General features: G+C 41.7%; 1 protein-coding gene across 3 annotated transcripts in view; it reads left to right on the forward strand.

The window, feature by feature from the left end:
• Positions 1-15233, forward strand: part of SLC9A3 (solute carrier family 9 member A3) — a 211122-nt gene that overhangs the window by 174909 nt on the left and 20980 nt on the right. For all 3 annotated transcript variants that reach the window (XM_045005872.1, XM_045005874.1, XM_045005873.1), the window contains exons 8-13: positions 137-357; positions 2835-3037; positions 3646-3735; positions 6274-6344; positions 9523-9652; positions 12635-12750. In XM_045005872.1, the coding sequence (XP_044861807.1) occupies positions 137-357; positions 2835-3037; positions 3646-3735; positions 6274-6344; positions 9523-9652; positions 12635-12750 (831 nt within the window). The remainder of the gene's footprint in view (positions 1-136; positions 358-2834; positions 3038-3645; positions 3736-6273; positions 6345-9522; positions 9653-12634; positions 12751-15233) is intronic.

Below are 15233 nucleotides of genomic sequence, written 5' to 3' on the forward strand. Positions count from 1 at the left end.
GTATTCATTTAGATGCATTTATTTATTTCAAGAATACCAACTGGAAGCTTTTTTTCCCTGTCTGGCAACTAAAGTAGAGAGAGAAATATGTTGCAATAAATATTATTATTCAAAGAAATGATGGGTTTCTTTTCAGGATAACTTTCTGTGGTGTCTGCTGTCAAAAATATGTCAAGGCTAATATTTGTGATCAGTCTTCTACCACCGTGAGATACACCATGAAAATGTTGGCAAGTGGATCTGAGACTATTATATTCATGTTCCTGGGAATTTCAGCTGTAAATCCAGACATCTGGACGTGGAACACAGCTTTTATACTATTGACTTTGGTCTTCATCTCAGTGTACAGAGTCATTGGTAAGAAAAACTGTCATTCAATTTTTGCAGTGTTGATGCAAAACATATTTTCATGCTATATGGGATCATGGCATTTAGGGGCTTGTGTTTTTTGATATGCACCCATAGTTCTCAGTAATCTCAGTTAAAGTTATTACAACTGATGGTGGGTAGGAGAATAGATTCTTTAGTAAGCTTCATCATTTGCTGAAATCATAGACCGTTTTAATCAGATGTGTCAGGTAGCACATCTGAGTCACCCAAGGATGAATTTCCTGGATTTTGCTGGCACTCGCAAATCTCTAGGTCGAATGGACTTTATGCTAGAACTTCTACCTAAACAAAAGACTTGCACTTTTTGTCAACCATCTCTTTACTCCTCCCTCTTCCCTTAGCTTTTTTAATTCTATAATTAAGAGATTATATTAAGCTAATTTTATGCTTGGCTTCAAGCTTGAGACATGATGATGTAAGGCCCAATACAATTATAGCTCATATTCACTGGTATACGGTGCAAGTGATTTCCAATGGCTGGTGAGAAACAAAGAATGAGAGGCAATGCTACTGCACCCATTTGGTGTACTGCAAAATAGCAGGGATTAGCTGTCATTTTATTGGCACTATAAATTATTCACTTTCAAATGTCAAATTCCAAATAATGAATATGAATTTGCTAGGGTGTCGCTTATGTTCAAGTCAGTACTATTTAACAATTGCTTTGTTAAGTAGCAAAAAAAGACAGCCATGTAATATGCTAAAGTACTCCTTGAGTGGAATGTACACGCGCACATTCGCATACACTGACACCCAGGAAAGAATTCAACAAAACTTGTCTTGTGAAGGCTTCAATACTTGAGTTCAAAGAAAATACAAATAAAACCCTATAGTTAGATGGCTGCTCTTGCCTTTTTGGTTGGAGCTTCCTGGCGCATGAGTGGAAGACTAACCCTATGTCCTTCCAGATAGCATTCTGCATAGCAAACTGATAGAGTCTAATTAACTACCCCTCCCAGCAACCACCGGGGCTGTGTGCCGCTTCAATAAACTATTACATCCTTGACTGTTAGCGTTTTTGACATAATCCTGGGTAACTAATGGTGGTGCTATATTGATGGAATATACACAGGGGCTCCAGTAAGAGTCATCATCAATAGCCAAAATAAAATTTAAAAATATCAAGAATGACAATAAGTGTCAGTGAAATAATTAAACTAGATGGTTGATTAAAAACACCGGAGATATGGTGATGTCAGACCTTACATAGTTACAGCTCATGTTCTCCTGGAGGAACCACAGTGGTGACCTGAATTCCTTTACAAAGATCCCTCCCACCACCAGGCGAGGGGCACAATCTGCACTCCTGAGCACAGGGACTATTCCTGGGGAGAAGTGCACAGAAGGGGAGGGATGCCTGCCCTACCACAGGAGGGAGCACACAGTGAGTGCACCCCTGTATGGGATGATGCAGCCCTCACTGCCTCTGCACAGCTGGAAGCTCCATGAGGCATTGTACCTTCTTGATCTGCAAGTCCTCGCCCCAAGCTCTTGCAGAGGGATACATCTCTGCAAGGACCCCAATGTAGAGTGCTAGTGTAATGTTGCAGTTTAGCCCCCGAGACACAATGGTATGCAGTCAAAAAATCTGCAGTATGACATGTTAACGGTGTCACGTTGCCTCCCGAAATCAACACCGTTATAATATCACTGTCTTCTTGAAAATAACAGAGTAAAATGTCATAAACCATTTCTTACTGCACTGAAAAGTCTGCTCTACTCTTCCTCCTCTGTTACATTTCAAGTAGCACCACCCAGGAGGCCAGCCTGATGATATAAAAGTAGTGCATTTTGTTGCCATCAAGGGGTGTGAAATGGGGTCCTTACAGATTGTGGCAGTGAAGAGATATAGGTTGAAATCTTGGCCCCACTGAAGTCACTGGGAGTTTTAATGGTTATGGGAGGGGTGGGAGAGTCCCAGAGCTCAGGCTCCAGCCAGAGCCCTGAAGTCTACACAGCAATGAAACAGCCCCGCAGCCCGAGCCCTGTGACCCTGAGTCAGCTGTGGGTTTTTCTTTGCTGTGTAGACATACCCAGTTAGAGTGACCAGATAGAAAGTGTGAAAAATCGGGACGGGGTGGGGGGTGATAGGTGCCCATATAAGAAAAAAGCCCCAAATATCAGGACTGTCCCTATAAAATCGGGACATCTGGTCACCCTATACCCAGTGGGGCCAGAATTTTGCCCAGTGTTCCCACACTGCAGGGACGTCACTCCAAAATTAACCCTTCTGGCCAACACTCAGAGCAGGGATGCTGATTGCTGGAGAGAACTGCATCCGTTTCCTTTGGTTGGAAGCGAGGGGGGTGGTCACAAGGATGTAGGACCTTAGAACCTACTGAAAGGAAGAGAGTAATGAATGTAACAGAAAGTTTGTTTTTAAAGGAAGATGGTTAATCCATTTCTGTTACACTTCAGTGAGCCTGTCACTTTTGTTTTTATAGGTGTAGTGATACAGACATGGGTTCTAAACCACTACAGAGTGGTCCAGCTGGAAATAATAGATCAAGTGGTAATGTCGTATGGTGGACTACGGGGAGCTGTTGCTTTTGCACTAGTTGCACTTCTGGATGAGAAAAAAGTGAAAGAGAAAAACCTATTTGTCAGCACAACTATCATTGTTGTGTTCTTTACCGTTATATTCCAGGTAATTGAATTACTTGCTTCTGCTTCTTAAAAAGAGGAGGAGGAGGTCCAAAAGGTATGGACGTGCCCCTCCATTTAAAGCAGTTCTCAGCTGTAGGTGAGGTACTGTTTCAGTGAGCCAAAAACATAATTGGCTTTGTAATTTTAGTAGCAAAGATCCCATTTTATGTTTTCACGTGGCACCACAGGGGACAAAACACAATTTGCTGTGTGCTAAAAAATGTTCAGCCTTAACAACTGCAGTGTATTAATAGCGCTCAGGTTAATATTTGAATGTGTATCCTTCCCCTCAGTTGAATAACCAAGGGAAGCAGTCTTTTTACTGGTAATTACAAATATTAAACTGCTTTAGCATATGCCCTCTGACACATGTTTTTAAAGGGTATAAAAAAGGAATGGAAAAAAACATAATTCTACATGAAATCACAATTTCTGGATAAATAAATCAACATTTGCTTAAGTGGAACTAAAGTGACTGACACCAGTTAAGGATCCAGCTCAGATAGATTATAATGTTCTTAACATGTCAGCTTTTCAGAACAGATTGAGAGTAGATTTATATTCTTTGTAAGATGATTTTAAAATTTTTATTAATGTCTTGTTATCTAGGGTTTGACAATCAAGCCTTTGGTACAGTGGCTAAAAGTGAAGAGAAGTGAGCACAGAGAGCCCAAACTGAATGAGAAACTCCATGGCAGAGTAAGATTGTAATAGCAATATCAGGGGGGGTTGTGATTCCAATAGAAATGACTAGAGCTGATCAAAAACCAGGAAAGAAATTTCATGAAATGATTTCCCCTTTTGACAAAAACTAATTTCAAGATCAAAGAGTCCCGTGGCACCTTATAGACTAACAGACGTATTGGAGCATGAGCTTTCGTGGGTGAATACCCACTTCGTCGGATGCATGTCTATAAGGTGCCACAGGACTCTTTGCTGCTTTTACAGATCCAGACTAACACGGCTACCCCTCTGATACTTCAAGATCAAAGTAATTTTTATCAGCTCTATAAGTAATGAACTGGCTTGCCCAGTTGTTTTCTGGTTACTCTTCACATTGCTTGGCGGGATGCCCAACTGGCTACGTTTTTTACTTCCTAAACCCTCTGGCGATGGGAGACAACCTGCTCAGCCTCGTGGGGTAATGGTGCCCATTATTGTTCATGTGGAAGAATTAGTGGTTGGGACATAGGGGCTTGATTTTGGGCAAGTCAGTTGAAGCATATGAAAATAAGTTTACTGTAAAGACAAAACTTAAACTCTTAATATTGGTTTATCTGTGTAAGGGACAATTACCGGGTGAGCAATTATGAGAACATATAACTTGCATATTACATAAACAGTAGCGTATAGTCCAGTGTAAGTGCTAATTTACAAATTAGCAGAGACAGGTTTCTAATCAAGACTGAATGCTGTTCACACCCCATATGTCTTGCACCTTTGCAGTCCTAGAATTTTAAAGACTCTTCACCTTCAGATCTCTTGAAATTCACCTTTAAGAGAAGGTCCTAATACACTTTTTACATAACTCCTTCCTGTACTGAATATTTTCATAGCACTCAAGGTCAGAAGGGACCATTAGATCATCTAATCTGACCTGTATAACACAGGCCATAAATGTCACCCAGTTACCCTGGTATTGAACCCAATAATGAATGCTGTCAAGTCTGCATCGTTCTGATAGTTTTAAAACTAGACGTTACCTAGTGTGAATTAGTAACTCGCAACAATTTTTCATTGCAACAGTGGATAAGTTATACACAAGGGAAAGGTAACCAATTAAGCATGTTAACAGTTCAACTCACAAACACAGTACTTACCTCTTGATGTGGCCTTAAGTTTTTTCATGTAGACAGAGTGCCAAGTCTGAGAGGTGTGTCCCATCCACCTCTGCCTCTTTGGAAACCTTAGTCTGGTCCTGCGTATACCACTGTGGCCCCCTGCTGGATCCTTGAGTTTCAGTGGACTCCAGTTCTAATGCTTCTGAATACATCCGATGTTGAGCACACTGTTGCTTGTCAGCTGAGATGGTGTCTGTCTTCAAGAGAGATGAGAGGAAAGCTTACAAAATACTCATGGCAGAGAAGGAAAAGAATACAAAACACCCAGAAGTACCCTATATATTTTGTTCTTTCAGAGTTTCCCGCCACATAAAATCATACCTTCCAGCTGTGTATTTGTGAAGTACCTTTGGTGTGTGAGTAGCAAGTTGAGGGCTTCGTTATGGCATTAGCCATAGCCCTTCTTTAGATGCAGAGCAATGCTGCTCCACTACAGTGTGAGTTCCAGTAGGGATTGTGTCTCAGGGAAGCACAATGCCTCCAGGAGCTCCTAGGAAGGGCACCCAATGCACCACCCTCAAGATAGCGTAGTATACATTCCCAACCAATGGTAACGAGGTACCTGACTTATCATACCTTATTCTGTACATCCCTAACTCTCTGCTGTATAGATCTGGTGAGGTGATCTTGAGCATCATGCATATATTATATTCAGTAATAATGCTGATCAAGTGCACCAGTCACGGTGTGCACTAATCTAACTAAACTAAACCTGTCATGCTGTAGATCTCCAAGAAATCAGTCAGCTTTTCAGAGTAAAGATTAAGAAGGCCTAGAAATGAAAAGTCAAATTCTGCTCTCAATTACACTGGTGTAAATCTGAGTGGGAGTAATTCTGCGGAGTGGAGTTATACCAGTGTAAATAAGGAACAATTGAGGACAAAGATTTACCCAAGGTGTTGAGTGTTTTACAGTGATAATAAAAGGGGATTGGTATTCACACTACACTGAGGGAAATATTCATTCTCAAAGAGTATGGCAAGGAGGTAGAAGCAACAAGAAAGAAACCTTCAGCTGATTAAGAAAAGACAAATAGCTCATGCACTTCTGAAAGCAAAAAGGAAGGAGATGCAAAAGTGGGATTAGGATGAACGGGCAATAAAAATGAGAGTTAACAAAATGGGGTCCGATTCTCCTTTTACTTAGATTCGGGTAAATCAGGAGTAGTCAGTGGATAGCACAGTGATAGAACTGGTATGAGAGGAGAATAAGGGCCTGCATCTGTAGGAAAATTAAACGTTAATCTCAGCACACTCATGTACACAGGAAGTAATTCCACTGGTATTCATAACATTGTTCTGGAAAGACACCAAATATGACCCCATATGAATTAAACTATTTAATAGCAATGCCCTTAACTTCCACACAATATTTATTTTATGTTCCTTTTTGATAGGCTTTTGATCACATTCTTTCTGCTGTTGAAGACATATCTGGACAAATAGGACATAATTATCTGCGAGACAAGTAAGTAGTGTTAGCTGCCCTTATTTTACTGACCTGGGATATTTAAGGAAATGAGAATGTATTAACATAGTGGTAGCTTTGCTTACATCTGTTTGATGAGTGAAATGGGTCTTTAGGGAATAACTGAACGGAGACAGCTTGGGTGACACTGGTCCCTTCCCCCCGCTCCACCCCTCACTTCCCACTCCCTGACTTTCTGGAGTTAATCACACTAGATAAAAACCACATTGTTGCAAAAGTGTGCATTACCTGCGCAGTTAGTAACCATTTAGAATATTCAACAGGAAGATTTTTTTAAATTCTAATATACTTCTCAACATTGATCCAGTTTGTTTACATTTTTGCATTCCATTCATCTTGGAAAATGAAACTACACTGGCTATTTTCATTGATTTCATCACTGTGAGAAAGACTCTAATGGCAATTCACAGATTAAACACCTTTGCCCTCCTCTGCTTCAGTAATCATTTCCTGGAGAACCAATTTTGTTTATTTTAGATAGAAAATCCCTTTTGTAAACAATGACTTTTAAGTCTTTGAGGCTGTCCAAGTGAAAAATCTGGGATGTTGCCACCATCTTTTCAGTTTATAACACTTTAACCGGTTGATAATCCACTGTGGATTTTGGGGACTGTCCATCTCCCACCAATGGAACCTTTTCAGTGTCACAACTAAGGCCTGGGATTAGGCCTTTGCTAATGTCATCATCCGTATCTAGGGATCTATGCCCGTGTAGAATTATTTGAGAGGTGGCCATTTGTACAGGATTTGAACTGAACACACAATTTTAGCCCCTCTGATACCCACTTTAGGAACCATATTTGTGTGTATGGGAAAGGATGTTAATCTGTTCCAAATTGAAACACACAAATGTTACCTCCTTGGACAATAGGTTCTTCAGCTTCCAAATATTTTCACAATTTCATTTCAATTATATATAATGGATTATAATGAAAGTGCTCAGAAACCACGGCGATGGGCAGACTTTGAGAACTAGAGCAGGGAAGGAGAATAAAAGGGAAAAGACTATTTCAACCTGGAAATGTAGTTTCTTATAGTGCTACTTGAGGATGGGAAACCCTTTCAGCCAGGGGCTTAAAGCAAACTCTTTCTTTCCCCTCTGTTCAGTGTAGCACTGCTGCAGTAGGGCTGAAATAGAGAGCTTGGAGAGACCAGAAGTTTGAGGGGAGCGTTGTTCAAACCAGCTTCTGAGGGAATCTGGAAACTCTGGAATCTGTACAAATGTCACCTATTATGGTTTGTTCCACCATAATAGATGACATTTGTACACCTAAGATAACATTTAATGCTCCTTAGCGTAGCAGAGTAAAGAGAGATTTCTGTTTGTTCATACAATGATGTGTTTATGAGAAGCCATTTTCCCTTGGGTAACCAGGAATCCTGTCCTGGGTTTGGGTATTGGGAATGAATTTCCGACGATGAGGAAATAAGAGGACATTTCCTCAGATGTGGCGCGTTGGCTGTGATGGTGATGAAGCTGAGGCTTTTTAAAGTCACAGGCCAGACAGAGCCTGACTACTTCAACGTAGGAGGGGGGCCTCCCTGAAAAAGGAGGAAAGGCCTGACCTAACCTAGATACTTGGCTGACTATTTGCTTTGGTGACCAAGATCTCCTGAATAAATGCAATCTCAAAATTACTGAGAACAGGCACCACCTCAATATCTGAGAATAATTCACTGGTGCATGCAGGGGCTTCTCAATGGGGCCAGCCTAGAAGACATTGGGTAAAAAAATCATCTATTACTGAAGGTAAACTCTTTTACATAGAAGGAAAGAGATTTTTTAACTTTTACTGTGAGGGTTTCTAAAGGCTCTTAAAGATACAATCGAATAGTCAGAAGTAGAAAAATAAAATGGCATTATTCCCTGGTGTATGGTATGTCCTATTGATTTTGAAACTAGAACCATTTTGTATACTCTAATCACAAACCTCTTACTGCTGTTGTTCTGCAGCAGCTGTGCCTGGTGGCTGCACCTCTCAAAAGATAGTTGTGAATTGTGTAACTCCATATAAGGCTTTTACAAATGTGCTTTAACTGTTATTTACAGAAATAAAGCAACAAAACATATTTCCTTGTGTTTATTATCCGATAAGGTGTACAGTAACTCCTCACTTAAAGTTGTCCCGGTTAATGTTGTTTTGTTGTTTCGTTGCTGATCAATTGGGGAACATGCTCATTTAAAGTTGCACAATGCTCCCTTCTAACATTGTTTGGCAGCTGCCTGCTTTGTCCATTGCTTGCAGGAAGAGCAGCCCCTTGGAGCTGGTGGGGGCTTGGAACCAGGGTGGACCGGCAGCCCCCTATCAGCTCCCCGCTCCCCTAAGTTCCCTGTGCAGCAGCTGCCCAGCAGGCTATCAATTGCAGCAGTTCAGCTGTCCCTCCCTCCACTGCCTTGTGCTGCTCCTGCCTTCTGCCTTGGAACTTCTCCTGGGAGCCTCCTGCTTGCTGTACAAGGTGGGAGGGAAGGGGTGCTAAAGTCAGAGTGTCCCCCTCCCCCCTGCTCCTGCCCTCCCCTTACCCCATCTCCACAGAGCAGGGGGGGACATGGGAGGGAGCTTTCTGGCAGCAGCGGCTGTCTCAGCTTCCTGATCTAATTAAAAAGGAAATGTTCTTAAAGTGGGGTCAGTGTACTTAAAGGGGCAATGGGCATCTCTCTCACACACAGGGTGTGTGTCTCTGTGTCTGTCTGCCATGCTGTCTCCTCTCCCTCCATTTCTGCTGCCTTGTAGAGTGTGAGGCTACATTAACAACAATGTGTTAACCCTTGAGGGCTCAGCTGTTCTAGTTTATCATTTAGCAGTAAGGCATCCCTGGGAAATATCCCACCCTCTGACTCCACCACCTCAACCAAGCTTCACAATCCTCATTGCTGTGTACAGTATTAAATTGTTTGATTAAAACTTATATAGTCATTTGGTGAAAAAAATTTCCCTGGAACACCCCCTATTTATATTAATTATTATGGGGAAATTGGATTCACTTTACATCGTTTCGCTTAAAGTCGCATTTTTCAGGAACATAACTACTACGTTAAGCAAGGAGTTACTGTATAAAAATGCTTAACTCAAAGGAACAGCTGTTCAAGCAAAACTAAAAATGCTAACTATCATTTAAATTGATTGCTGCTGTTAAAATTCTTTGTTTAAATCACTAGGTGGTCCAATTTTGATCGGAAAATCCTCAGTAAAGTACTGATGAGAAGGTCTGCTCAAAAATCAAGAGACCAGATTCTTAATATTTTCCATGAGCTCAACCTGAAGGATGCTATTAGCTATGTGGCTGAGGTACTTTTAAACATCTTTTCTTACACACTGTAACATCATATTTCTTTGTTTTGAATATTGCAGGATTTCTTAACTTCCATGTATTAGGAGAGCTGAATCAAAAGCAAATCCACTTTTACAGTGAAATGGTATTTGAAGTGCATTGTGTCCCGTTATTACCTATTTATGTCATTGTGGTTCATTGTAGTACCTCTAAATTACTCAGTACCACTGGGTCCTGTATATGTCACTGTTCTGTTCTGGTAGGTATCATTTAGGAGCTTGGCTTCTGCCTCCCCATGTACCTCTGTACCATGGTTTCACAGGAGCTATGCAAGTGAGCATGTGCTAGTCAGCATGTGTAAAGGTGGCAGAATCTGGCTCCCTATGAATAATTAAACAAGCTGTGTCTGAAGCAATAGTGTGCTTTCCAGTGACGGCTTGTGCAGAAATTCAAGTTAGAGTAAGCAGTGCAGACGGCAGTTGCAGACTGAGAGCATCTGGGGGCTAGCCTCAAGGTTGAGCTTATTTTTGTAGCCAAATGAACTACAAGCTTGATAAAGAGCTGGGGTCTTGTTTTGTTTTGTTTTTTGGTTCATTGGCTTCCCAAAAAACTAACACCAAAACACAAAACATTTTTGCTGCACTAGCAAATTCAATGTTACTCACGGGCAAAATCCAAAAGCTTTTTCATTTTGTGAGCCATGTCACAAGACAACAGTCTTTTTCTGGGACCAACTCTTCCTGCTCTACCACCTATTTGTTGGTTCTCTAATTGTTTAATTCTGCGGAACACCAAGAAGGACTCCAGACACCACAGTCTGAGAACAGCTGGCCTCTCAAATTCCTACCAATTCCTGGATACCAGCAGGCCAAAAATCTCCTTGTTATTCTCCCTGGCCTAGCCCATTAGTCTGGATATTGAGCGAGAAGGCTTCATTGATCCACGGCACATAGGCAGTCTTCAACTAATAGCTAGAACCACATCTAGACTGAGAGCTTAGGTCAAAGTGTTTTGTTCTAGTTATCACACAGAGAAAGGCCTCCAGAAGTATAACTGCAGATGAATGTCCACAGAAGGACATTTCTACCTGTGACCAGAAATATCTGTAGCCCCATTTCATGCATTTAAGTGTCATGGGAGTCATTTAAAAAACATTTCATGCTTCAATCGTAATAGCTCTAGCAGTAATATAATTATGAACCTCACATTTAGGTACCTTAAATATCTGATTTCCATTTCACTGTAATATTTATGTAGGTGTTTCTGTTTTCAGATGTCACAGTGATTTTTCTAATGCCATGGAATGGTTCCAAATTGCTTAGAACATAAATTACTATAAATTATGCGTAGATGATTGTACTGCCTGGAACATAGGTTTTCTCGACCATTGTCACGGGTCTCCTGAGTGTCCTTTTCAGCCCCAGTAACTGACCACAGCCACTCCAGGTCTTCTTAACCACCACTGTGCTCTATTATATATTACATTTACAATCAATAGCCAGCTTCCCCACTTGCTTTCTGGGGAAGGGTACACTAGTAGTACGAACAGCAACCGGTCCTGTCTGCTTGTTCCTTCCTTCAGGCACCCTACTCTCTCCAGGGCTTCCCTCCTGTCTGTCTAGCTGCTGAGGATACTTCAACCCTATTAGCCTCTCAGCTGTATTGCCACTCAGTTAATTTGCCTCCTCTGCCAACTGCTTGTTTTTCAATCAGAGCTCAATTAATATAAACTGGCAGGGATATGAGTGACAGGGTGTTGAGTGAGCTTCTGGCTCAGCACACCCTGTTACAACTATGTTTAAGCTTTCTTGATTCCTTTGCTGTGCATGGACATGTAAAATGGTCATGATAGAGCTATAGCTTACAAAATCACAATACGTTAGCTTTGATCCTAAGAATAATGTACTTCTGTCAGTGGGGGAAATATTTTTCCACAGATGTTCTGTTCACCGCTCATTAAAACATAGAGTCCAGTCCAAGATCTCTGTGCTGCAATTCAAAACCATATGTGGGATTGCCCCTCACTACCAGAGAATTTTTTCTCCTTCTGGGAGCATGACTTCACTATCTACAGTCCACCAGAACAATGAAAATGTCACGTAGCAGGGGGCACTGGCGAACATGGGAGACAAAAGTTTCGCAGGAATTCACTTTTGTATCACCACGCAGAACTGAAAGCAAAGCTCACCTTTTCAATTTAGCTTTAGTTCCTCGTGCATGCATGCATACATTTAATGACTAACCAAACATTTGCCTCCTTTCTGAGAAGGAAGAAAGAATGATTACTGTCATATCTTGGAAGGTGTTCAGTTAGCACAGATATGGGTGCCAATATACGAATCTAGATAAGTAGATGTTTACAGGTGGCTAGCAAGGTATTAGATGAAAAATATTGCCCAGTATTGGAAGTAACCCTTTATATAGTGGAAAGGGGACTTCAAACTTTTGGTGGCTCTCACTGAGGGCTTTTAGAGGTGCAGGGGTACAATTTGTGGAAGATAAGGAGAAAGCCTAAAATGTCACTTTAAGTCTTCAAATTAGGACTATTAAGTGTGATGGCTTTGGGCTGGCCCTCTATACAAGGTTGACTTTTGCCCCAGGGAAATAAACCACATAGAATATCAGGGTTGGAAGGGATCTCAGGAGGTCATCTTCTCCAACTCCCTGCTCAAAGCAGGATCCATCCCCAGACAGATTTTTACCCCAGTTCCCTAAATGGCCCCCTCAAGGATTGAACTCACAACCCTGGGTTTAAGCAGGCTAGTGCACAAACCACTGAGCAATCCCTCCCCATGAAAAAAGAGATGTTATTCCTGTTATGAAAGAACTAGAGGAAAGTTGTATTTATGGCTTATTTTCCTACAGAAGCTTCAAAAATGATGCCATCTTTTTTTTATATTATACAATTTAGCACTAGGTATACCTGTGTTAACATCATATATCCTTTGACTGAACCCTACCGCTAAGCTGTAATGCACCTTATTTCTTTCTGTGAACAGGGAGAGCGTAGAGGTTCCCTGGCTTTTATTCGTTCTTCAAGTACTGACAACATGGTCAATGTGGACTTCAGCACTCCTCGACCAAGTACTGTAGAGGCCTCTGTCTCCTGTTTACTGTAAGTAACTTTTTTTAGGGACTGTTTTTGTTTAATTTTTGAGTTATATAGGATTAAATACAAAAAATGGGTGTTTACCCCCAGTACAAAATGGGTGTCAAATGCTCCCATGCTGACTTGGTTGCTTTCTCTTTAGAGACTGATAACTGAGTGATTTTCAACAGTGACAGGTACCCCACACTGTTCTTTCTATGCAAGCCTGTCTTCAGGTAAAAAGCATTACAGAGAAAACATATTAAAAACAATAAAAGAAGCTACACACATGCTAATAAGGGTTCACCCCAGCCCTAACATGGACTCTGGCAGGAGCAGTCCTTCAAACCCCCACCCAAGGGGATTCTTTGTGGTTACAAGTTCACCACAGCTTCGGCTCAGAACAGGCCCCCAGTCTTATGGGGCTTCAGCAGGCCTAGTCCTTCCAACTCCTTCCCAAACGGCTGGGGCTCTCCATGGACCAGGGGTTCTGTCCATTTGCTGGATCAGGAAGAAGGCCCTGAGCCAGTTTACAACCAGGCTATTTATCCAAAAATCCTTTCTTTGTCTTTCTTGGTTCATGAAGAATCCAGTTTGAACTAGTATATACGCCCCTCTCCAGGAGGTGGCTTCAAAGGCTGATAACAAAGGAAGTACATTAGCATCTTCCTCACAGGTGCCGACTTTCCAAAGTGCCGGGGGGTGCTCGACCCCTGGCTCTGCCCCAAGGACCCACCTCCGCCCATGCTCCACCCTCACCCCGCCTCTTCCCGCCCAGTTCCGCCCCCTCCCCCAAGCACACTGCGTCCTCATTCCTCCCTCCTCCCCCCCCAGCACCTCCTGCAAGCCCTGAAAGAGCTGATCGCAGCTGACAGGAGGCGTGGGGAGGGAGGGGGAGGCACTGATCCGTGGGGCCCGTCAACGGGTGGGAGGCGCTGGGTGGGGTGGGTGGAGCTGATAGGGGAGCTGCCAGTGGGTGCTCAGCACCCACCATTTTTTCCCCATGGATGCTCCAGCCATGGAGCACCCATGGAGTCAGTGCCTATCTTCCTCCTTCTACTAGAGAGTACATATAGTTTGACAATAACACATACAGAATTGCATTTTTAATACAATGGACCTACAAAGATATTCACCCTAATTCAGTGAGGTATTCAACCTAATTCAGTAAAGTTTATTTTAATTCCGTAAGGTTTTTCCAGGATATTACAAGACATTGTCAGTCTATCAAAGTAGCATATTATACTCATTACGTATTTCACCGGGTTCAAAGAAGAGAACCCTTCCTCAGGGTTATCTCATTCCTGGGAGTTTAATGGAATACATTTTATGACATGAACAGAAATATAAAAGGTTACATGTATAACTAGAAAAATGGGAATAGAGAGTATCACATATGTGCAGAAAAATGAATGGCAGTATTTTTAAAAAATGGGAAGAGTAATTTTTTTACCTTTTTGGAAATCAGAAGCAGCTAAATGATTTTACACAAACCTTCAAACTAAACTCTCCTTTGGTCAGAGACCAAGCATGAAAACTGTATCCCTAAGGGTGAATTTTTCAGAAAGTTCCAGTGTGTAAGAACAGGGGCTTATCATTCATACAGTTTTGCATCCCTCCCTGTAGCCAGAGCCCTGTGTGTTACATGATGCCAGAGCCACAGAATCCACCCTTTACCGGAATTCTTGTTCAGAATTCATTATTTAAATGTTGTAAAATTTCTTTTTCTTTTTCTTTTTTTAAATTATGAGACATATTCCCTGGTATGCTCAAGCAGTTTGTGCCACTTCCATTATGTAAAGCAGCTGTACACTGGGTACAACCTGCCAGTTAAACCAGATTTATGCCACTTGGAATTGCAGAGTGGTGCATAGTTGCAATGTACCAATAAAGCTGGCCCTATATTTTTAAGAGCCAGCTATTGGTGAAACTAAGACTTTGTCTACACTAGCACTTTTTGTCAGCAAAACTTTTGTTGGTCAGGGGTGTGAAAAAAACATGTTTCACCAACAAAAGCGCCGGTGTGGACAGCACTACGTCGGTGGGGGATGCTCTCCCGCAGAAACATGCTGCTAATAGTGCAGGTTGAAAAATGGTACGCACATATGCTGAAAAAAGTGAGTGGAAGAAAGTATGGGGGAGGGGGAAGATTCTTTTTAAATGAGAAAGTGGTATTTTCCCTACAATTTAAAAACAGACATTTTTGCAAAATTTTGTAATTGTTGAACATTTTCATTTTGGGAAAAAAGTGGTGAAAATGAAGTTTCCACACAAAAAATCACTGATATTGAAATCCCATGTTTCAATTCAAAACTTTTCATTGAAAAAATGCTAATTGTATCTAGCTGTTAATGTGCTTATCCCTTAATGCCAAACTGCTTCCCACACCTTGGGCCAGATGCTTCCACCGTTACTCGCACTGAACCGTGTCCCAGTTTCAGAGTTTGACTGCACCTTTCACACACAAGCACCATGCTCTGATCCGACGGCTCCCACATAAGGCTTCAGGC

Source organism: Mauremys mutica, chromosome 2 (genome assembly GCF_020497125.1).
Source record: "Mauremys mutica isolate MM-2020 ecotype Southern chromosome 2, ASM2049712v1, whole genome shotgun sequence".
NCBI classification, from domain to species: Eukaryota; Metazoa; Chordata; order Testudines; family Geoemydidae; genus Mauremys; species Mauremys mutica.